Genomic DNA, 25,885 nt, shown 5'->3' on the forward strand with positions numbered 1-25,885 from the left:
GAGTTTTAGCAGTCGAGCAACAGAGAAAAGGGCGTATCTTTGTTATATTGCGGAGGAAAAAGCGACAAGTTTTAGAAATGTTTTGAATGTGAGGGGCGAATGTGAGAGAGGAGTCGAGTGTGACCCCTAAGCAGCGTGCTTGGGCTACTGGGTGGATGATCGTAGTTCCAACAGTAATGTGGAAGGAGGTAGTAGGGCAAGGTTTGGGAGGTAGTATGAAGAGCTCTGTTTTAGCCATGTTGAGTTTAAGGCGACGGAGGGCCATCCAGGATGATATAGCAGAGAGACATTCAGAAACTTTGGTCTGTATAGCAGGTGTAAGGTCAGGTGTTGAAAAGTATATTTGTGTGTCGTCAGCATAGAGGTGATATTTAAACCCAAAAGATGTTATTAGGTCACCTAGAGAGAGTGTGTACAGAGAAAAGAGAAGAGGTCCCAGGACAGAGCCCTGGGGTACCCCCACAGAGAGATCAATAGAGGAGGAGGAGGTGTTAGCAGAAGAGACACTGAAAGTACGATGGGAGAGGTAGGATGAGATCCAGGATAGAGCTTTGTTCCGAATACCAAGAGTTTGGAGAATGTGAAGGAGAAGAGGGTGGTCCACGGTGTCAAATGCTGCAGAGAGGTCGAGTAATATGAGCAGAGTGTAATGACCTCTGTCTTTGGCAGCATGGAAGTCGTCAGTTATTTTAGTGAGGGCTGTTTCCGTGGAGTGAACAGTGCGGAAGCCAGAGTGTAGAGGGTCTAGGAGAGAATAGGTGTTGAGAAAATGGAGCAAGCGAGAGAATACAAGACGTTCAAGGAGTTTAGAGGCAAAAGGCAGGAGGGAGACAGGTCGATAGTTAGAAAGACAGGTAGGGTCAAGCTTGCTGTTTTTGAGTAATGGTATGACTGTTGCATGTTTGAAGGAGGATGGAAAGGTTCCAGAGCAGAGGGAGGAGTTAAAAATGTGTGTGAGCGTAGGGATTATAGTAGGAGCAAGAGGTTTTAGAAGATGGGAGGGAATGGGGTCAAGAGGGCAAGTGGTAGAGGGAGAAGTGGCGATCAACAGCGACACATCCTCCTCTGAGACAGTGGAAAAAGAGTCAAGGAAGGCAGGAGGAGAGTTAGGAAGAGGTGTAGGATGGGAAGAAGAAACAGAGGGGATGTTCTGACGTATGGATTCCACCTTTTCCTTAAAATAGTCAGCAAAGTCCTGAGCGGAGATGGAGGAAGGAGAGGCAGCTGAGGGTGGTTTGAGTAGAGTATCAAAGACAGAGAACAGTCAGCGTGGGTTAGACTTGTGCATGTTGATTAGTGCAGAAAAGTAGGCTTGTTTAGCTTGCGAGAGGGCAGAGTTGAAACAGGATAGCATAAATTTGTAGTGAAGGAAGTCTGCGAGAGTGTGAGACTTCCTCCAGAGGCGTTCAGAGGAACGAGTGGAGGAACGCAGCATGAGTGTGTGGGAATTTAGCCAGGGTCTAGGGTTAGAAGGGCGAGTGCGGCAGAGAGAAAGTGGGGCATGTAGATCAAGAGAGGAGGACAAGACAGAGTTGTAGTTCCTGACCAGGTTGTCGGGGTCTGTAGCAGAGCTGAGAGAGGAGAGGGAGGAGCGTAAAGTGGACTCAAAGTCAGGTAAGTGAATAGAGCGCAGGTTTCTGCAGAACCGGGGTGTAGATGGAGGGGGAGAAGGGGAGAAGCGAGATAGAGAGATATACCTCAAGCTTATTCTAGATGACTCATCAATGAATTCATAAATGTAAATATATATATATATATATATATATATATATATATATATATATATATATATATGCAAATATAGCTGTATGCTCATCTGCATGTCTTAGGCAGGTCTGCAACCCCGCCTTTCCCCATTATCACCCAGCATACAGCACTTCCACTGCAGCAAGGGATTCTGGGAAATGACATGCAAATGAGCACACAGTGTCACTTTTTGCCTCAATAACCATTTTTAACATGGTTCCATATAGGCTTAAGCTTGCTGCATGGTCACAGCTTTGAGCACAGCCAGGGCTAAGGTGCATACCTAGAAAACCACCCACAGACAGCTGTTTCGACCTTGATGGGTCTCATCAGTGTGGGGTTGATTTTACTGGGAATGCAAGAGAGGCTATGGGATAGGTTAAACCATAATAATGAGTTAAGTTATGGTGAGTAAAAAAAGTGACAAAAACCCTCCACAGGAAAGCAAATATGCAAATATAGCTGTATGCTCATCTGCATGTCTTAGTCAGGTCTGCAACCCCGCCTTTCCCCATTATCACCCAGCATACAGCACTTCCACTGCAGCAAGGGATTCTGGGAAATTACATGCAAATGAGCACACAGTGTCACTTTTTGCCTCAATAACCATTTTTAACATGGTTCCCTATAGGCTTAAGCTTGCTGCATGGTCACAGCTTTGAGCACAGCCAGGGCTAAGGTGCATACCCAGAAAACCACCCACAGACAGCTGTTTCGACCTTGATGGGTCTCATCAGTGTGGGGTTGATTTTACTGGGAATGCAAGAGAGGCTATGGGATAGGCTAAACCATAATACTGAGTTAAGTTATGGTGAGTAAAAAAAGTGACAAAAACCCTCCACAGGAAAGCAAATATGCAAATATAGCTGTATGCTCATCTGCATGTCTTAGGCAGGTCTGCAACCCCACCTTTCCCCAATATCACCCAGCATACAGCACTTCCACTGCAGCAAGGGATTCTGGGAAATGACATGCAAATGAGCACACAGTGTCACTTTTTGCCTCAATAACCATTTTTAACATGGTTCCCTATAGGCTTAAGCTTGCTGCATGGTCACAGCTTTGAGCACAGCCAGGGCTAAGGTGCATACCCAGAAAACCACCCACAGACAGCTGTTTCGACCTTGATGGGTCTCATCAGTGTGGGGTTGATTTTACTGGGAATGCAAGAGAGGCTATGGGATAGGCTAAACCATAATACTGAGTTATGTTATGGTGAGTAAAAAAAGTGACAAAAACCCTCCACAGGAAAGCAAATATGCAAATATAGCTGTATGCTCATCTGCATGTCTTAGGCAGGTCTGCAACCCCGCCTTTCCCCATTATCACCCAGCATACAGCACTTCCACTGCAGCAAGGGATTCTGGGAAATGACATGCAAATGAGCCTCAATAACCTTTTTAACCTTTTTGCCTCAATAACCATTTTTTGCCTCAATAACCATTTTTAACATGGTTCCCTATAGGCTTAAGCTTGCTGCATGGTCACAGCTTTGAGCACAGCCAGGGCTAAGGTGCATACCCAGAAAACCACCCACAGACAGCTGTTTCGACCTTGATGGGTCTCATCAGTGTGGGGTTGATTTTACTGGGAATGCAAGAGAGGCTATGGGATAGGCTAAACCATAATACTGAGTTAAGTTATGGTGAGTAAAAAAAGTGACAAAAACCCTCCACAGGAAAGCAAATATGCAAATATAGCTGTATGCTCATCTGCATGTCTTAGGCAGGTCTGCAACTCCGCCTTTCCCCATTATCACCCAGAATACAGCACTTCCACTGCAGCAAGGGATTCTGGGAAATGACATGTAAATGAGCACACAGTGCCACCTTTTATCTCATGCTCACATTACATGAGCAACCCTTAGTCAATGCATGCTGCTTTAAACACAGCTTTTAAGCAAGGACTTGGGAGATGCAAAGTCAGTTAACCCACTCACAGACATGTTTCAACCTTGATGGGTATCATCAGTGTGAGGTTGGCTTGCTGACATTTGCTCAAATGAGATAAGAGTAGGTAATCACCACGACTATTAAGGTTATGGTGGGTAAAAAAAGTGACTAAAACCCTCCACAGTAAAGCATAAAGCAACTGTAAATATTCCTGTATATTCATTTGCATGTCTTAGACAGGTCTGCAATCCTGTCTTTCACCATTATCACCCAGCAAACAGCACTTCCACTGCAGCAAGGGATTCTGGGAAATGACATGCAAATGAGCACACAGTGCCACCTTTTATCTCATGCTCACATTACATGAGCAACCCTTAGTCAATGCATGCTGCTTTAAACACAGCTTTTAAGATAGGACTTGGGAGATGCAAAGTCAGTTAACCCACTCACAGACATGTTTCAACCTTGATGGGTATCATCAGTGTGAGGTTGGCTTGCTGACATTTGCTCAAATGAGATAAGAGTAGGTAATCACCACGACTATTAAGGTTATGGTGGGTAAAAAAGTGACTAAAACCCTCCACAGTAAAGCATAAAGCAACTGTAAATATTCCTGTATATTCATTTGCATGTCCATTGGGTGACTTATCTTTTCTATTCAGATGCCCAATACAGTTTTTCATGATTACTGAACCGAGTGCAGTCTTTCTTTACCGGACGAGAGAATGGTAATGTTGTTTTTTAAATATATATATATATATATATATATATAATGTGTATAGAATGTATATATAAATGACTCAAAAATGATATAGGATTTATAACTTTGCCTTTTTCTTTTGATCCTTTTGTTGTTCCGTCTCTTTTTCTCTCCCTGAGCAATACTGACGTCAAGGGACTTTACTGATCAGTGCGCATGCGCTCTGGGATGTACGTCGTGACGTCATTACGCTGTTTTTAGTGTGAAATGGCGCACGGAATGAAACTTTAAAAAGACTGCAGGACATTGTGATTTTAACTCCGTGATAAAGAACTTATAGTCCGAAACGCGTAGGAGGTTATCCTCTATGCTTGTCTGATTCCAATACATCTTTTTGCATCTATTGGATCCTTTCCTTGCTCCTTTTTTGGCTGTACACTACTCTTTGCTTTTTCTACTTGGACCTTTCATCAGCAGCTGCACGTCTTATCCAGCTCTGGAAGTGGGTGATCGTGAGTACAACAATTCCATTTGAAGTGGACATTCCCAATGAAATAGAGGGTTGGTGTTAACCTCACTTACCCCTGTTTTCAGGGATTACCTGTCATTTGAAAATACTTATTTGGATTTCACGGTATATATGAAATATTGATTCATCCAGGCCTTCATTCATCTGGATTTAATTACATGAGTTTTGCCTGGTACTAGAGCATTCTTACTACGCTCCTTATCTCCCCCACATGTCCCCTGCTTCCCCTCCCTCCTCCTTTCCCTCCCTCACTTCTCTTCTTTCTCTCACCCCCCTTCCCCTCCTTTCTCACCCACTTCGTCTCCTTACTCACCCCTCCCTTCTCTGTCATCCCCTTCTCTCTCACCCCCTTCTCTCACTTCTCTCTCACCCCCCTTCCCTTCCATTTCTATCTGCAGTAGTAGTAGTAAAGCAGCAGCAGACATTGAGAGAGCTCATCCATGAATATGGAAGTTGCCGAACTTCCGGTGGGGCCTACCTTCCATTTTAGGGCCCACCAGGGTGGGCCTCCGCCGCTCTCGCAACTGGGACAAGAGAGGACGGGCCAGAGAGGATGGTTTGGCAGTCCACGTAATTTGCCCCCTCCCCCTGTCCGTGCTAATGTGACCCTGTCCGTGCTAATGTGAGACTTTTAAAACAGTTGTCTTAGTTTAGAAGTAAATATAATAAAGTCAAAATATATTTTATTATACATTTTTTAATAAACATTTTGACATATAAACATATCATATACATAACGTGAAATTAATAAGACATAATTATCTGTCGCTGTGCATTTATTCTAAGATGATAATTCAGCATTAAAGCAATGTAGTTCTTCCATGCCTACTTCAGTAAGGCTGTCCGAAAGATGCATTTCCGAGACAGTGATGTAGCTACCAGCGCTTAGGAAATACTTGGCTGCATTAAAATGTGCCCATGCTAGACTGTGTCTTCTCCACACCTTGTATACCACAACCGGTCTTCTGGTGGCGGACCATGTCAATCAGCACCCGCAAGACGCATTCCAGATACTGAGAAAATACGGCGGTAGCTGGAAGTCATACTATGACTGTTGAAGACGTATGCTTTGCAGTCATTCATTTATTGTGGCCCATGCAAATGAGATGCACGTTTTATTTTCTATTTTAAAGAACACTAAAGAAATGTGTCTTAAATCATTCTTTCGTACTTGCTCTAATTTCATTTTTGTGCTTTGTTTTCAGCAACTAAAGTGGAATTTGTATGGAGCCGTACTGAACAGCAAGACACTAATCTGCCAAAAAGAAGCTGACCAAATAAGGAATGCCGTGTAAGTTAAAAATGAAGATTTATATGCACTCAATTATAAGTTCGGTGTTGGACCTTTAAGAGCTTTTGAGTAACAACATAAATAGGTATTGCCACAATAAAGTAAAAGTGATCACCACATGTACTGTATATTAAGTTTTGCAGTGTTCTAACACATAGTTGCCAACATTTTCTCATTGCTTGTAATGAGCTGAGAGTAAAGGATGATAGCAGTATTGACTTGTTGCTGACGAAGCTGAAAGGTAGATTATTTGCTGAAAGAGATGATCAGTAAAATGTATATGTTAAAGCAGCGATACACAAACTATTTTCGTTCGTGCCCCCCCCTCTCCCAATGTCTCTGTGTCAAATGACTCCGCTGCTTCACGTCGCATTACCATGGCGAAGCGTTGCCGAAGATCCGGCTGGCAGCAGGTAAGCAAGTTACAGAGGCCTCATGCCTCCCCTGGCATTTAATTTAAATGCCATGGGGAAGAGTGCGGGGCCTCTGTAACTGCTGCACCCCCCCAAGAAATTATTTCCCCCCCCTGGGTGGCCCGCCACCCGGTTTGCGCACCGCTGTGTTAAAGTGTACATTGTGAACGACCTTACTGGTGAACATGTGAACAATATTTCTAGGATATTTAATTTAAGAAAAATGCAGGATATCTCTTTATCTTCCATTAACTTGTTTTGGGTTTAAGGTTTTTCTTTAGCGAAACGTACAGTAGAACACTTTAGGGAAGAACTGGGGGTGGCCTGAATGAAAAAAGCACAAAATCTACTAAGTATCTAGAATGTAATAAATATTAATACATTTTTCCAACTAGTTCAAGGGCCTACATGTTTGTTTCTTTTGTGGGATTGATATTATGTACGTGAACTACAACACATGACATATTACACTGTGTCATGATTTATTTAACAAAATAGAGAAGCTATGTGTGAAAAACTAAGTACACCCTTACTGCTTCCATAGGAATTAAGATGCTAAGTAGCAGACAGGTGCTGCTAAGCAAATGCCCTTGATTAATTGATCATCAGCAAGTGTGACCACCTCTATAAAAGCCGAAGTTTTAGCAGTTTGCTGGTCTGGAGCATTCAGGTGTGTGTTAACACAATTGCAAAGAAAATACTGTCAAGCGCTTCGGTGTATAGCAAAGCCACCCAAAGGTGTCCAGGTCGTCATGTGGGGCTGTATAGAGGAAGCAGTAAAGGGCCACGAGGGTGACTGGAGAGTCTGAGTAAGGCAATGACCATTATCTTAAACTCAGCTCCTGGTCTGGGTCCCGCTGTCCTCTGTATTCAACTCCGAGACGAAGCCCTAGCAAGAGGGTGAAACGCGTAGAGGGGGAGATCGTGGTGTAGCCCTAGTGTGTTGCTGTTGTGCCAATAAAGTTTTTTGAATCCATCCGGGAGCCTGTGGAGTCTGTCATGCGCAGTGGCGCCAGAACTTTCACCATGCGTGTGTTAACACAATGTCAAGGAGGAAAGACATCAGCAATGTTCTTAGAGAAGCAATTGTTGCTGCCCATCAATCTGGGAAGGGTTATAAGGCCATTTCCAAACAATTTAAAGACCATCATTCTACAGTAAGAAAGATTATTCAAAAGTGGAAAACATTCAAGACAGTTGCCAATCTTCCCAGGAGTGGACATCCCAGCAAATTCACCCCAAGGCAGACCGTGCAATGCTCAGAGAAATTGCAAAAAAAACAAGAGTTACATCTCAGACTCTACAGGCCTCAGTTAGCATGTTAAATTTTAAAGTTCATGACAGAACAATTAGAAAAAGACTGAACAAGTATGGTTTGTTTGGAAGGGTTGCCAGGAGAAAGCCTCTTCTCTCTAAAAAGAACATGGCAGCACGGCTTAGGTTTGCAAAGTGCATCTTAACAAACCACAAGACTTCTGGAACAATGTCCTTTGGACAGATGAGACCAAAGTGGAGATGTTTGGCCATAATGCACAGCACCACGTTTGGCGAAAACCAAACACAGCATATCAGCACAAACACCTCATACCAACTGTCAAGCACGGTGGTGGAGGGGTGATGATTTGGGCTTGTTTTGCAGCCACAGGACCTGGGAACCTTGCAGTCATTGAGTCGATATTATTAACAGTGTTGATCAAAAAAGATTTGATCAGAAATATTCCCTTCTGTAAAGCACTCAAATGTCATTCGCATTGTAGAGAGTAGACAACAAATGGTCCTGCAGTAAAATACTACAAATCTGTCAGGTTGGCCAGAATCACTGCGGATATCAAAAAATAATAAAATTTTATTAATTCTACATAGATGATTAAAAACACATATACATTATTAAAAATCCCTATTGTGGCAAGTATGGATAGTAGAATTTTTAAATGGGAGTATGGATAGTAGAATTTTTAAACTTATCTATAACGGTGACTGCGGTCGCATTTACGTATTCTATGAGTCATTGAGTCGACCATGAACTTCTCTGTATACCAAAGTATTCTAGAGTCAAATGTGAGGCCATCTGTCCGACCGCTAATGCTTGGCCGAAATTGGGTCATGCAACAGGACAATGATCCGAAGCACACCAGCAAATCTACAACAGAATGGCTGAAAAAGAAAAGAATCAAGGTGTTGCAATGGCTCAGTCAAAGTCCAGACCTCAACCCGATTGAAATGCTGTGGTGGGACCTTAAGAGAGCTGTGCATAAACAAATGCCCGCAAACCTCAATGAATTGAAGCAACGTTGTAAAGAAGAGTGGGCCAAAATTCCTCCACAACGATGTGAGAGACTGATAAAGTCATATAGAAAACGATTACTTCAAGTTATTGCTGCTAAAGGTGGTTCTACAAGCTATTGAATCATAAGGTGTACTTAGTTTTTCACACATGGCTTCTCCATTTTGGCTTTATTTTTGTTAAATAAATCATGACACGGTGTAATATGTCATGTGTTGTTGTTCATCTGAGGTTGTATTTACCTAATTTTAAGACCTGCTAAGGAACAGATGATTGTTATTATGTCCTGATATATAGAACCATAGAATTCAACGAGGTTGTACTTTCTTTTTCACATAACTACATATCTGGAGGCTCCCAGGTCATTCAAACTGGACATTTTATATGGTCAATGGTTACAATTTACTATTCATCAATTGAACTTTCTTGTAGGCGCCGGAATATTTTTTTCTGTCATGAGATGTTATAAGTGCCAACTTACAGTATGTTTCACCCTGTGTCTCATAAACAACAAAATGTTTACCTTAAATATGCTTCGTCCTCACATCCCACAATCAGTTTTACAAACTAACATTACAGAATAGAGTCTGCCTAACAAAATTAATTATAGCAGACAGGATGGATTTTGAATGACATAAATGAAATAGAGTCCATAACGGAGTGTGAATCACAGAAAGATAACTTTATTCATCTGCATCAATTTACTGCTGCATACAAGTATGTACAATAGGAAACGTGCTAATTTTGCTTCTAACATTTTGGTGCACATCTCAGGAGTAGAGGTTAACCCCACCTCCGGCCTGGAAGATTTATTTAACACAGAGAGAAACGAAAATTGCAAAAGTTACAAATGTTGATCGTTTTCATTATAACATTGCACTGACTTTCTCCTCTTCTATCACCGCCTATATCCAGGTTAATAACTAAAACAGTATTAGGTAGAAAGTCATTCTTTTGATTAATGTTGACTTTTTTTCATAATTATTTTTACCCTCTGCCATTTTGCAATGCCGGTCTCAATCAGATTATAGTGTAATGTAAGTTCTTTAAGATAATTAAATATATTTATCATGTCCCAGCTCAAATGTCATTATTAATGCAGGGATATTCTGAGCCCTATTTAAAGCTTTATAATATAGTATTCATACTAACCCATGAAATGCGCTTTAATATCTTGAAAACGATTTAACGGAAAGGACTGCAGTTTGGAAAGTTTTCTACCATATATTGTTCCATGTTATAATTTTGGATTTGATCAGAAAAGCAATCCCTGGGATCTGGATATATGTTTTTTTTCCTTCATAGTCAAAGAAAGTTTCATCTTCAAACTCTTCGTGAGCTCTCTGAGGTCCAGAAAATGACCCCAAGAGAAAGGATGAGGCTGCGGAAGCTGAATGCTGCTGATGAGAGGGCAAAGAGGCTAAAGTAAGTCAAATCCAGCAGTCAAGAACCATTAGTAACACACAGGCCTCTATTCACATTACAGTTAACTGATGCTGAAGTCAAGTGCTTCTTGTGACCCTTAGTTGTACAAGAGAAGCATTGTGATCATACAAAAAAAAAAATTAATAGGAGAGAAGGAGCGGCTCAGTGAGTAAAGACACTGACTCTGGCACTGAGTTTGAAGCAGGGGAACCTGGTTCAATTCCAAGCGTCGGCTCCTTGGACCTTGGGCAAGTCACTTTATCTCCATGTGCCTCAGGCACCAAAAACATAGATTGTAAGCTCTATGGGGCAAGGGACTGTGTCTGCAAAATGTCTCTGTAAAGTGCTACGTTTAACTAGCAGCGCTATACAAGAACATGCTATTATTATTATTATTATCTCACCTTTAAAATTGTATTTCCTATTTTGGACCACTACCATTGAAAATGAAAATGCTGCCACTCTCACTGATCTTCTGTGCTTCTCAACTCTCATTGATTTACTGTGAGTGGCACTGATTTAAAATCAACAACCTCATAGACATCAGTGGCTGATAGAAATTAGTGTTTTTCTCTTAGCATATTATTATTTTTGGTCCACAACCCCCACATCTCACTCATTTGTGTTATTGGAGGTTTATATATCTGGCCAGGGGAGGCAATACTGCATATGACACCATGTAGACAACTACTTAAAGCTCTTTTTGCTATCAAAATGACAAACCAAAAACATTTATTTGTAAAATGATGATGCATGCTGCTACTTTCTTTCGTCACAATAGAACAGCCCCTGATGTGGGCAAAGAATCGATCGACCTATATTTTTTATTACATGCTTTGTGATTCTTTTCACACTCTTTTTGCTAAAAATGGCAACATTCTGAATAAATAAATATTGCAAATTAAAGGAGCATATGCTCCCCCCCAAATCTTACTTTCTCCTCACGTGCCAACTGACTTCCTCAATTTCTTTCTTCGTCTGCGTTCTGTGTAAACTTTAAAGCTATCTGATTCTCATTATGATGTCACCAGTATGTAACTATGTAGCCAGTATGATGTCACTTGCCAGATACAGTATGCCAGGAACAATACCCAGGGGCTGACTTACTTGAGAAATTGTAATACTGTAACTCTAACGTTCCTAGCTGCACACCCTTTGGAGTGTTAAGAGGATCCAAACCATGAAAATTCGCCCTATTTTGACACATAAAGTAATTCTTCCATGTTTGGTTGTTCTAGGTATTATAGTTTGGGCGTGAATAATGAGACACACAGATAAACATAATGAAATATAGAGTAGATGGCACTTTAAAGACAATATTAATTTAAAAAAAATGTCAAAATGAATAAAGCTGTGGATATAAAAGTGAATCAAATAATTGTTCAAATAAATAATATGTTGATTACAATAACTGGTCAAATGTAACATCCAGAGTATAATATATTATAAAATAAGAAATATAGTAAAAAAAAAAAAAAACAACAAAAAAATTGATATCCTCTTCTTGTTAGTCCATTTTAAAATCCATTTGGCTCAGACAGGAAATAGAGACACACACATACACAAAAAATACAAAGCAATAACATTGTGTAGTTTATCCTAAAAATATAGATAATATTGAAGATAAACTACACTCACAAAAATATAAGTGAGCGTATATGGATGAACTAGAATAGACATCTATGGCTCCATCTCACATTAGGTAACTTCCCATTGAATAACATACTGTAAAAAAAGGGTGAAATGTCCTCGGGCGCGTCACTCTGCTTACGGCTCCACGACGTATATTATATGCAAAGCAAAAGGAGAGAGAGAAGGGCCACAGTGAAAAATGACAGCTCAAAGTTTTGCACACTTTTTCATCAGGGTAGGGAGAGGAGGGGGGGGGGGTTAAGAGGGGTGAGAGATGATGACAAGGGATGACTTATATTAAATCAAACTTGTTGACTGGAGACACACTCACATTAAATCTCTAAAAACTTGATTTGATGTCTCCTCCTCTTTTTGTAATTATATAGACTGTAGGCGAGGAAGTACTCTCTGGTATATCAAGATTTCTGGTATCTTGAACAGATGTCTTCTCCTCTGTATAGTTGAATGGATTGAGGCCGAGGAGATGCCTCCTGATATCTTCCTTAGTAAAAGAATAAAAGGGAAAAAATAGTGCAGTACAGTTTATTAACGAGTGACAAATAGAGATTTAAAACTTACAAGCGACCGATAAATTCGAGCATAGGAAGGAGATGCCGCCAGACTCCAGAGCTTGTCCCTTTCTGGGTTGTGGTGTCCCGTCTCGGCTGATTCCCTCTTGGCAGGTGTTTCTTGTCTGTGTTAGGTTGTTGGTGGCTGCAGTGCGGATGTCCAGAGCCCGTGCACAGGCTATGTCCTCCTCCTCCGGCCGCCTATCTCCCCTATACAGACAGTTCTCGGCTTCCCTGCTCCGCTGCGCATGAGCATGCGCAGACGGCGAGACGCTGGGCCAGGGAAATCAAAACTCCTCGCTATGGTGGCTTGTAGAGACCAAAAAACGTCAGACGCGTTTCGCCAATGCTTCCTCAGTGACGTGAACGTGAACATACTGTAAATAAACATAAAAAATTATAAAAGTCTGTATAGTGTTGTAGATTTATTGTACATTAAATACATGTGAAATTGCAATTACATTAAATATTAAACTTGTTAACATATAAGAATCTTGCTTATCTGGGAAGCCCAGGCTGACTGCTGCCACTCCAGCAAACTTACTTGTACACTCCACCCCTCTTGTGACATCATGTCTGTTTACGTCCTGCGGTACAGGCTCCTGGTTGCGCTTCACGCCTTACACCGTGCATGTGGCCAACCTATGTGTTTCTCAGAGCTTAGTCTCTGCTTTATCAGAGGTGTTGCACATTTGTCCTGAGTCCTTTATATGCACTAATATTAGCCCTAACATACTCAGTAGTGGGCTGTAGTGGACCATCATATAATCGATGTGAAAACAATAGTGAAATAAAGAAACAACAACGTTATTATTATAAATGTATTTAAACATATATTTAATGTCTTAAAATGACTGATGGCTTAATTGTCTTTGTAATAAAGGAAATAAAGATCAGATAACATCCATATAAATATAATAAAAATGGAAAGTCAATTATCTCTTAAAAGATGTAAAAAGAAAAAAAAATAGATTTAAATATTGATAAAGATTTGGAAATGTAAAACTTTAAATATAATAAAAATGAAACGTCAAATATCTCATAACAATGTTTTGGAAATATAGTAAAAAATAAAGGAAAATAAATATGCAGAAATAAATTAATAGGTTTAGGTATTGATATAAACTTGGAAAAGTAATACTTTAAAGAAGAAGATTAAAAAAAAATACCTCATACATATATGCCTTGTGGTCCAGCTTTATCCTTCAAAGAAAAAAATTCTACTGCTTTTCATTGACTTTTTTTTCCCAATAATCCCTGTGTTTTTGTGTGTACCAGCATGGAAACTTTGATAAACAAAGATTTATGTGGTGTTACTTTAATAAATTGCTTGCTGTTGTATTCATGCATAACCAGCACCTAATTTAGTTAGGCTCATTGTAGATCTTTCTCTGTAAGATTCCCTGCAGTATGAAAATGTGTGTGGGCAGCATAAGGCTGGTTAGACACACACACACACACACACACACACACACACACACACACACACACACACACACACACACACACACACACACACACACACACACACACACACACACACTGACTTTGTGGACTGAAAGTATTGAGCACTCAGTACAAACCTTATCACTAAAGATGGACACAGATTTTCGCAGGCAGTTTGTACAGTAAAAAAAATTGAGGGAGACCTTTTTTACTAGAGGTCCATATACAGTATATATATATAAACACAAATATCTCTCCCCTCAAACCAGCTTTCAAACAACACGAGGATAGACACCTGTGCTAAACAAATAGCACACCGGAGATACCTGGGATGTACTGTATGCTAATAGGATATGCAAAGTTTATTGTAAGGACTCTTATTACCATATATCTCAGGTGTCTCTCTACGTGGTGTTTGAAGTTTGGTTGGTTCTCTCTATTTTCACGAGTTTTAGACATTTTTGAAAAGTTCAAGTAAAACATTGGAGAAGCAAATCTTTGCAGGTTCCCACGTCTTGAATCCCCAGGGGCGCCCAGCAAGGCAATGATTTTGGCATAACAATGATTATGAAAAAAACTTGTTAATTTGTGAATTATCTGTATTTGTATTGGGATTACAGGTTACATGTTTGTGTATATAGATTGTTAATCCCCAAAAACTGGTCAAGCATGATGCCTCTGACAATAAGTCTCAAAATGTAATAATAAAGAAGGTTGTCTGAATGTATTGGAGGCTTTTTAGAGACATTTCCAACAGCACTAAAAAAATGAGCCATAATACTTAAGGGATACTCTTTAATGTTGCCATAGAAATGCACACAACAGATAATTTGTTTGACATGTAACATCCCAATAGGGGTACTACTGTCAAGACTTTTAATTCTTTCACCAAGGATGGGGTTCCCCAAAATAAAGTTGCATTAAGCAGCCCGGTAGTCTGAGCCAGGAGATTAGAGTACTGATATTTAGTAATGGAAGAACAATAACAATTAGAACAATTACATGGAAAACAATAATGTTCAACTATGACCAGAGCAGGTTCTCTCGTGTTGCTACAATCATTTCCAAATTCTGAAGTTTAAGAAATATATAACACTATGAGTTTGAAAAAAAAAATGAATTGAAAAGAAAAATGAGGATAGAAGTATTCAATGTCATCCAATATAACAGTTTGAAGTTTTTCCATAAATTGCCACGTTGAAAGGATGCAACAGACTATTCTTTAAGGAAATTAGAATCTTGTTGACCTTCAGATGACAGTATACACTTAACTATAAATGCTCTTACTTTTTTATTAGCAAAAACGAGAAACAAAAATGAAGCATTTAAATGATTGTGGCTGAAAATTGTACAGATCATCCATCTCTGAAATTGCCATTGTCATTTGCTCCAGACTGTATTGATAGTTGAGACATGTTTTATTCATAAACACATGCAACTAGTTTTGTTTTTCAGAAGTTCAGGGATCCTAAAAACGTATAGTCGTGTCTTATAATTACAAGATCGGTAATTACTACTCCAGTTTAAAATAGCTGTAGCATTTGTCGACTATTAAAGTAAACTGTACGTCATCTTTTATAGGCAACTTGCAGAAGAAAAATACCAAGAAAATCACAAGCGAATGCAAGAACTCAGGTCTCGTAATTTTCAACGACTCAGTATTGATGTGCTTCAAGTAAGTGGCAAATGTTACTTTCCTCTTCTTCCTTTTAAAATAAGCCACTCAGATTAAAGATTTGCATTTGAATGCTTAGTAGATCAATACACCACAGCATCAGCATAAAAATAAATAAAAAGAATTTGGGCATTACATAAATGTACTCCTTATATTCATACAATAAATACATTTCTAAAAGTACAGTATGTGTGTGGTGATAAGAAACACGTTTTCACTGTCCAGTGCTTGCCTGATATACAGTATCCCTTTAGGTTATGCCAGTGTAGTTACAGTACTTGTAGAAATATAGTATGCTCTGCTTAAAGGTACAATCCCACTTAGTGGGAAGTAAAGTTTCTTGCCAATCAATGTGATTAGTTCCTTAGAAAGATGAAATCACCCTTCATGTAAATGTTTCACTTAATTGCTCCCGGTATAAAAATGAATATTTTCATTTCTCCCTGTTTTATTTAATTCTAACCTTATCTGTTAATTGGGGTTTGTTCCCTTTAACGCTTTGGCAGCATAATTAGTTTAAAACAAATAGCAAAGGGGAAGGGTCTAAATTAACAATGTGCCTGTGTATACAACAGAGAAGATTGTAAAAACTCTTCACTCTCCAAGGTTTGATTACTATAGCGACTTTCAAAGTTTGAAAAATATTTTAAAATAGTTATACTTGTCTGACTTAGAAAAGTATTATCTCAATCACCAATAGTAAAGGTAGAAGTGATACATTTAATGGCTAACTAATAAGTAAAAAAAGAGTGCAAACTTTCAGGACCACTTATTTTCCTTCTTCTGGCGAGTGGTCCTTTAAGCTACCACTCTTTTTACGCAGTAGCCAATAAATGTGTCACTTCTAACTTTTGTCCTGTCTACTGTACATGCTAACATACTGTTTCTGAACCACCAATACTGAGACTATTAGGTCTTACAGATGTAGCAAGACTTCCTGTCTCCGGAGACGCGGCTGAAAAAGCTTAAGGCTCGGCCCCAGTCAGTGCGCGTGCGCATGTTGGAGTGCCTGGAGCCACGTTCACCCGTTTCTGAAGCAATCGGTGGACTTTTGATTGCTCGCAGTGGGGGAGGGAGGGGGACGTGGCGAGGGCACGGTCATGATGTCACGCAGCTGATTCGCCCTCATTGGCTGAACCGCCGCCATGACGTAGCCATCGCTCGTGCGCCACACCAAAATACACATTTCTTGTCTTTTGGCAATGAGTTCGCGTCATCGCACTTTGAGCATGCGCGCGCACGGACTGACTTGGCCCAGCCACATAGAGGGCCGTCTCTTGTTAGCATCGCACGGTCGCGATCACTGGGACCGAGGCCTAAAGCTCCTTCTCTGGAGATAAAGCTGCTACGGTCGTGCTGCAGGGGGTCCATGCTTCCGGATCGGACCCCCTACAGCAATAATCCTCTGGCACCAGGGCTTAGTCATCTGTATCAAGTGTGGTCTTTGGAAATACTGTACCTGGTGCTTCACACAATTGAGGTTTCTGGTCCACGCAGGTACAAGAACCGCCCCTCAATGGGGCTGGGCCTGCTTGCTGCCTTGGCCGCCGCGTTGTGCAACCAGATTTTTCTGAAGACAGTAAAACTGTCTTCAGAACTGGCGACAGCGCACTGGCCACGCCCCCGGCTGTTCAGCCAATGAGGGCAAACCTGCCGGGTGATGTCATGGCCGTGCCCCCCACCACGCCACCCCACCTCCGTCTTTCCCCCTGCAGCGCCGACACCGGGGCCGTAGCCTAACTTATGAGTAGGTTATCCACCTTTCTATTCACAATCAAAAGCCACTTCTGTGATGCCATTTGAGCAGAATCTTTGCCATTTCATCCATATGTGACATCTCAAAATCTGCTGTATTAAATGACCAAGTCTGACATCAATGTGATATGGTAGACGTTTGACGATAACCACTCTTCCTCAATTCCAAGGTGACATTAAAATACTCTTCTTATATATCTAATTTACTCGTTCCTCAACATACCTACTATATTGAACTGTAAAATAAAGATTAGGATTGTTCTCCTTCAGAAATAGTTGTTGTTTTTGCAACCCATATAATGCGCGTATGAACCCATATACTTTATTTAAAGCAATCACTCATTTATTGTGTAATCTATTTTCATAAATATTGAGTAGTTCTGTAGCAGCATCTTTGAGATACATATTCACAGAAAAATATCACCTTGGATTCTACAGCATAAGTGCAATATAATGGCAATATGCACATTGTTTTACAGATGTAATCATATTTGTGCAATGGTATGAATATTGGATAACAACTTAACAACAACATCTATCTATTCTTGACCTTTCAATTGCATGGTTAGCATAAAAAGGGCACACTGCTGTAAAGTGGAAACTATGCAAAACACATTTGTCTTATGATAGTTGTTGCACTTCAGTGTCAGCAAAATTATATTTCTGCACTTATTTTTCAATATCATTTATAGATGTTTTTATTCATTTCTCATGCTATTTGTCAGTCGAATCATCTATATCGATAAAAAAAAGAAATAAGGTAAAGGGCAATAAATATTAAAGGTTGATGAAAATTGAGAATCTTGTGTAAAAATAGTTGAATGTTTAACTTAAATGCAGGCTGCAGACCCACAATGTTATGTTCTCTTTTTGTTCTTGCCATTTTTTAAAAATGTTTATTGTTTTGCTTATACATACTTTTTAATTACTTTTTTTTTTATTGTTGACATAAACATTTTAAAATGTATAAAAGGGGGCTGCCATGCTGCTTCTTTGGTCATTTTGTTTATGATATAGGAAGTTCCAGGTACCATAGCGTTCAGCCTCCACAAAGATTCAATGTAACAACATTATCTAGCATCATACAGTAGAGGCAACTCTTATTCGAACAAAAACCAGTGGCAATTCCCCAAAAAACACAGGAAACACCCAGGTACATTCTGAATACATGCCTTAAACTTTCCTTAAACTAGCCCCAGCATTTCTGCATTGATTAATGGCCTATCAGATTAACAGCCGGGGTCCCTGGCAGTCCCATTCAAACTGAATGGGACTGCCAGGGATCCCTGCTGTGTTAATCCTATGGGTCGTTAGTCAATGCAGAAATGCCTTAAACGTGCCTCAAACTAGCCCAGAACATACCCAGCACATACCCAGCACATACCCAGAATGTAACCCGGCTAGTTTACGGCAAATGTTAGAATAAACGTTGCCTCTACTGTAGATACTACTTAAGCTTTATCCCCGGTGGCGCACACAAGGTACGGCCCCAGTAGCTGCCTGCGCAATGCGTGACCGCCTCCGCCAAAAGACAAGAATTTTTCCTTTTGGAGCGGCGGCCGAGCAATAGCCACGTCACGGCGGCGGTTCAGCCAATGAGGGCGAACTAGCCGCATGACGTCCTGGCCGTGCCCTCGCTGTGCCCCCCAGTCGCGAGTGATCTGAAGTCCATCAGTTCGCTCGGCTGGAAGGGGAGAGCGCCGGGAGGCGCTCCGTCGCGCGCACTAGGGCCTAACACTGGTGATACGCCTCTGCTATAGAAGCTCAGTCTTAAACTAAAATGTTATATTACAATTAAAACCTTTTAATCACCCCCCTTTTACTGTAATCAAATAGTCACTGTCACAAGCACAGTCATAAATGATATCACAGAATGTTGTACAGCAGAGAGATGATGCGGAACACTGAACATGGCAGCACACAGTGGAAAACCACAAAGCCCGTCACTCTGTATAATTTAGCTTGATTATTGTATTGATATGTAAGCTTTCTTGTTACATTAAGCACACAAAGTTATTATCTTACACTTAAAACATTCAAATAAAATTGTTGTTTACATTAAGGTTTAACTTGCCTTTAAGGAGATATTTTCAGTACTTTTATTGCCAAAAACAATTTCGGTTTTTTTTACATTCTTTAATAGGGGGCCTTTTACATATATTTCTTGTTTTTTTATTTTAACATTGTCAGTAAAATTAGTCTACATAGTTCAAACGTGTCTGTAGCTTTGTACTATGAAATATGATAGAAGTTGATGGCAGATAAGAAACTCTTCACCCATTTAATCTGTCCATTTTCCTCTCCAATGTATAACATTAGACCTTTCATATTTAGAATAGCTGTATAACTTTTTTTAATTCTCTTTTTGTGTTAGCCTCGACCACCTCTGTTCTTAGTTTATTCAACAAAGCTTGCCACCCTCCAGCAGCAGAGTATGAGCTACTATACCACTGTACTATCACCCCCCTCCGCTCATCCCCCCTTGCTCCCCCACCTTCTCTCCTCCCAGCTCTTCATAGTGAGGTCCTTTAGTCTTCCCTGACAAGTTTGATGCTGTTAATCATGCACCATTTTAGTAGCCCTAGCATCCTGCTGCCTGTCCCCACTACTTCTGTTACATTGCGTGACTACTTTTAAGTCACCTGAGATGACTACTACTGTAGGTCCATTTCCTCTATATTTGTTCACATCATAGTGCCATTAATCCTGTATGAAGTTTTTTGTTCCTTTATTTTAGTTGTATACCTGTAGATGTATAAAACATACAGAACACCTACAAGCTCATATTGAACCCCCAAAATACCCACAACATATATATAAGCATATAAGTTTCACAGAGGAGTGCTACTGAGCATGGCAATATATATTTAAAACCAGAGACATAACATAAAACACAGACAAAGCTCAGTGCACATCCAGAAAAACTTATATACGGTACAGTGCCTAAATATACATGTATAAATAACTAATAAATAAAATGGTAATTTAGTTTAACATTTTGGCTTACAACAATTTGGCCAAAATGTTAAACTAAATTACCATTTTATTTATTAGTTATTTATACATGTATATTTAGGCACTGTACCGTATATAAGTTTTTCTGGATGTGCACTGAGCTTTGTCTGTGTTTTATGTTATGTCTCTGGTTTTAAATATATATATTGCCATGCTCAGTAGCACTCCTCTGTGAAACTTATATGCTTATATATATGTTGTGGGTATTTTGGGGGTTCAATATGAGCTTGTAGGTGTTCTGTATATTTTATAATTCTTGTTCAGCTAGTCTTAGCTGATTGGAGGGTGGCAACCTCCTAACTAATTGAAGCTCACTCCCTCCCACATTTAAATGGTTAAAAGCTCACTCCACGGCATCTCCCACTCTCAGGGGAACTTGCCTGCTTACAGTGTGATTGTGGCAAATCTATTACAGAGTGCTTTTCCTGGTAATGTACAGGTAAATAAAAGCTTCAATCAGACTTAGAACTTTTGCAACTAATATTGACAGATTTATTATAAATCATTCTTCCTGGCAATGCACAGGTTATTAAGAATCTATATTAGTGTAGGGACCCTTGAAACGTGGTCTGCCGTGCAGTTGGCTCCAGGGCTTACAACAATTTGGCCAAAATGTTAAACTAAATTACCATTTTATTTATTAGTTATTTATACATGTATATTTAGGCACTGTACCGTATATAAGTTTTTCTGGATGTGCACTGAGCTTTGTCTGTGTTTTATGTTATGTCTCTGGTTTTAAATACCTGTAGATGTAGCAGACATTATTACACCCGCTGGCACTATAATGAGATGAGCAAGGCACGCTCTGCTCTTTTCTACTGTGTTAACGTGTGTGTGGTATAATATAGCACGTTGTGGATATGTATCTATAGATTTCATACTCACCAGGTGATGCTACGAGTAAGCTCTAGTGCGTATGTTTGTTAAAGGCGCCATCCATTATACTTTTTATAATCTATACAGTTGCACCAAACTTCACAGTACAGCAAGAGTGTGCATGTCCAAACAGTTTGAACATGTTTGTACTGTTACCGTATTTACAGTAGAGGCAACTCTTATTCGAACAAAAACCAGTGGCAATTCCCCAAAAAAACCAGGAAACACCCAGGTACATTCTGAATACATGCCTTAAACTTTCCTTAAACTAGCCCCAGCATTTCTGCATTGATTAATGGCCTATCAGATTAACAGCGGGGGTCCCTGGCAGTCCCATTCAAACTGAATTGGACTGCCAGGGATCCCTGCTGTGTTAATCCTATGGGTCGTTAGTCAATGCAGAAATGCCTTAAACGTGCCTCAAACTAGCCCAGAACATACCCAGCACATACCCAGCACATACCCAGAATGTAACCCGGCTAGTTTAAGGCAAATGTTAGAATAAACGTTGCCTCTACTCTATGCCTGAATTGGTTATGTTCATACTCTATTCAAACATGATAAGTAGAGCACGCGCCTAATAGAACACTCAATAGTATGTACAATTAGACTAGCTTACAAACACCTGTAGTTTTTTTTATAATATCAGACTGTACTGATTTTTCACTAATACTGTAGTATACTGTATACTGTACAGTCCTGCTTACAGTATGTTTACAGGAAACAGTACTTTGCAAACAGTATACTCGCTGTGTGTAATATGCAGTACATCAATATATCAATAAATATATACTGTGCATACAGTATGTATATTGATTTATGTTGTTTGCATGTACAGTATAAACGGTTTAGAAACAATATGATGTTTTGTATAAATTATTAATGTAGTGCTTGACACATGTTGATTTCATTTTTAGAATTTATTACACCTTCACCAGCTGCACTAGGTGTCCATGGTATGTAGTTATTTGCCATTGCATAGGGGCTGGGTGTTTTTATCCCATTTACAATAAATAATGGTAGAATTAGCTCCTTTAGTTTGTGCCCTCTTACACAAAGAGACGCCTCTACATGCACTTAGTGATTGCAGTAAGAACGGCCGCAATATGTAATCCCTTAATGTTATTAGGTAACCTTGATCTATGTTTTTGAAGTGAAACTTCTTAGCTGGCACAAATCGCCTTCATGAAGACAGAAGTTTGTTATGGAAGTGAGGTAATTGTGAGCAGAAGAGGCCGTAGGTGGGATGTAATTGTTGCCACTAGAGGCCGTTGGCTTGCGCATGCACAGACATGACTATCGGCAGGGCCGTAGACAGATTTCCCGGGGCCCAGGACTAGAGTTAGGACAGGGCCCCCCGTGTCTGTGGTCTTGCGAGCCCCCCATTTCACACCTCACGAGTCCCATCTTTCCCTCCCTCTTCCCGTGTATTTTTCTCCCCTCCATCTCACCTCTCCCTCTCCCCCTCCATCAATTACCCCACTCTCACTCAAGCCCTGCCCCTCGCCTCACATGAATTTCTCTCCCCTGCGCCCCACTCTTACTCCCTCCCTCACGCCTCTCACTCTCCTCCCCATAAATTACCCCACTCTCTCAATCACTCCTCCTCACAGTCATTGCCTCCCCCCTCAAAATACATACCAAAATATCCCACCCCTCTAAATACATACAAAAAAATCTAACCCCCGCAAATATATTCAACCCCCCCAAAAATCCATATAAAAAACAATACATATAAACCCCCATACATATTTATTAAAAAAAACAATACATATAAAATCCCAATACATAAAAAAAACATTAAAAAACCCAATACATAGAAAAAAAACACTGAATACATATAAAATTCCCCAATACATATAATCAAAACCCAATACATATAACCCCCCCAATACATAGAATAAAAAAACAATACATAGAAAGAAAAATCAAAACATAGAAAAAAACAATAAATAAAAACCAATACATAGACAAAAAACCCCAATAAGTAGAAAAAAACCAATGCATAGAAAAAAAATACATTTAAAAAAAAAACCAGTACATAGAAACCCCCCCCCATACAGTACATATAAACTCCCCCGCTACATATAAAACCCCGCAATACATTTAAAAAAACAATACGTACTGTAGCAAAAAAAAATACATAAAAAAAAAAAAACAATAAAAAGAAACCACCCAATACATATAAAAAAAAAATATACATAAAAAATAACAATACATACAGTGGAAAAAAACCCCACTACATAAAAACCCTTACCTTGCTGCTCGTCACAGGTGTCAGCCCGCTGGCTACAGGGGGGCCACAGCTCTCCTCAAGCTCCAGGCCTTTCTCTCGCTCTGTCCCACACTGAGCGTCTGATATCAGCACACTGGGCCTTCCTCATGCCGGCGCACCGGAAGCTTAGCCCAGCGTACTTCCGGTGCGCGCCGTCAGACGTCCCGGCGCACACCTACATCAGAGAGCCCCGCATGGGGCAGTTAGTGAGTAGGGAGGCCGCAGCTTGGGGAGAGTCAGGGCACGGCAGCCGCGAGAAGTCGGGCCCAACTGTGTAGTCCAGCCACTGGGCCCCCTGCAGCCACCGGGCCCGGGACACTTGTACCGGCTGTCCCCCCCCTGTTGGCGGCCCTTGCTGTTGGATGCGCATACGCAGGTGTGACCATCTGGTCGCTAATGCGTCCGTCAATATGAGCCACAATATGCGCATATACGACCTCTGTATCCCGTGCATGCGCATAGAAGGAAGTCCACCCAATCCTACACATGCGCAGTTGGGACCGGCTCTGTCTGCGCATTCTCAGAGACAGGCAGCTCCACAAACGCATGGGCACAGACACCCACCACGTCCCTCACATGCACAGAGCCCTCCAGCTCTGCCTGCACATGCGTAGAGGTTGCCGGACCTGCAAGCACATGCGCAGAGGCAAATAATAGCAAGCACATTCCCACAGATGTCTCCCTCCGTCAGCACAGATGACTTCTCCCATGCATGCGCATAGACGGCAGCCCAGCCAATCCTATGCATGTGCAGTTTGGGCTGACTCTGCCTACGCATGCACAGAGATGGTCAGCTCCACGCCAGTACAGACGCATGCTCACAGCCACCTACTGTAGTACCACCAGTGCCTGTATCCAGATACTTAGGCTTGGAACACGCACACACTTTGTGTCTGCTTTGTAAGTCAGACTACTTTGCATTTTAGCACTGAAATTGTATTTTCATTTGAATGATTTTTATTGAATGAAAGACTTTTGAGAGTGACAAATCACAAAGAAGTATCACTTATAAAGCACGTGCTCGGTACACTCCCCCAGAGTTATTACAAGAAAACACATACATTTTAAACAGGTCTCTTTATTAAAATAATTTGAAACATAATAATGTATGATAGATGAACAGATAAATAGATACACGTTGATATAGAAAATTTTCATTTTTTAACAAATATCCAGCCTACAGAGGGTGGCATTCTGAGTAGTCCATTCAATGTGTCTTTTATTGTTTTGGAGACGTTCTTGGAGAGTTTTAACTGTTTCTGTGTGACAGAAATGATCTCTGTCTGTAGATTCAGCGGTAAAGCTCTCTTTCCCCTTGACCTATCATAGTTCACATTGTGAGTTCAGGTCTGATACAGCTTGTAGCGAACATGTTGCTGTACCTCCCCTTGGCTTTGCTGCTGCAATCTATTTATTTGGATGTTGGAAAGTATTATCAAGGGAATGTCTTCCAAAGCTTCCCGTGGGGACAAGACGGGTCTGCCTTACCATGCCGTTTTCACCTTTTGTAACCTCAGGAGTGCTGTAGCCCATGGGTTCCACAACCGTGGCATTTGAAGTGCTGTCAATGTTCCCAGGTGGTCGCAGAGATGTCATGAGGATATACTTGTCAAACACATTTATTGTCACTTGTTGTGTTTGTGCCTCACTAAGCCTAGATTTGAACTTAATGAAGGCCCTTGAAACATCATATTTTAAATCCGACAGTTCCAGTCATATATGTTTTATTTCTTCTTCCCATCATCACTGGGGAATGACCTGCATTGTAGTGTCCACATCATTGTCACAGGAGGCTGCTGAAAAGCAGTCCAGTTCCTTGTCCTAGGTTGGTGATGAGGTTATGCACTTCTCAAAAACAGATGTCAAAGCTATCCTCTGACTGCATAAAAGTCCTGTACAGGCAAAGCTTGTTTCCTCTGGTACAGCAGTGTCAGTGGCTATTTGCACAGGGTCAGCTTCTGCAGGGGTGCTCAAACTTTGCCTCTCAAAGTCTTATCTATTATCAAGATCTTGGTCTTTGGTTTGGTCTTCTTCACCCTGGGTTGTTTATTCTCCTTCCCTGCCTTAATCACCCGGCAAGTCCCCATAGTTGTCCATTTTTTGTTGGGTTGTCTCAATCTACGTGCAGAGTATGAGCGCACAATTCTGGGCCAATAGAACCTTGCAGTACTTACCTTTAGCTAAGTGCAACTGTTAAGGGCAAGGTGTACAGTAAGTGGTGTAAAAGCATTATATTAACTGTGCTACTCACATAATCTTTTCAATTTGTATAGTGTTAAAATGTCCTAGCATGTGATTGGTTAATTGCTAGGATGTAACAGTGAATTATACAGAGGCATTACAAAGAAGCATTCTCAGC

At 40.6% G+C, this 25,885-nt stretch overlaps 1 protein-coding gene across 5 annotated transcripts in view; it reads left to right on the forward strand.

Moving 5' to 3' along the window:
• NEK11 (NIMA related kinase 11) overlaps positions 1–25,885 on the forward strand; it is a 377,860-nt gene that overhangs the window by 206,632 nt on the left and 145,343 nt on the right. For 4 of the 5 annotated variants that reach the window (XM_075587096.1, XM_075587095.1, XM_075587094.1 and 1 more), the window contains exons 9-11: positions 6,073–6,158; positions 10,161–10,280; positions 15,509–15,602. In XM_075587096.1, the coding sequence (XP_075443211.1) occupies positions 6,073–6,158; positions 10,161–10,280; positions 15,509–15,602 (300 nt within the window). The remainder of the gene's footprint in view (positions 1–6,072; positions 6,159–10,160; positions 10,281–15,508; positions 15,603–25,885) is intronic. The other variant, XM_075587098.1, reaches the window with a different exon arrangement.

Source organism: Ascaphus truei, chromosome 2 (assembly GCF_040206685.1).
Source record: "Ascaphus truei isolate aAscTru1 chromosome 2, aAscTru1.hap1, whole genome shotgun sequence".
Classification (NCBI taxonomy): domain Eukaryota; kingdom Metazoa; phylum Chordata; class Amphibia; order Anura; family Ascaphidae; genus Ascaphus; species Ascaphus truei.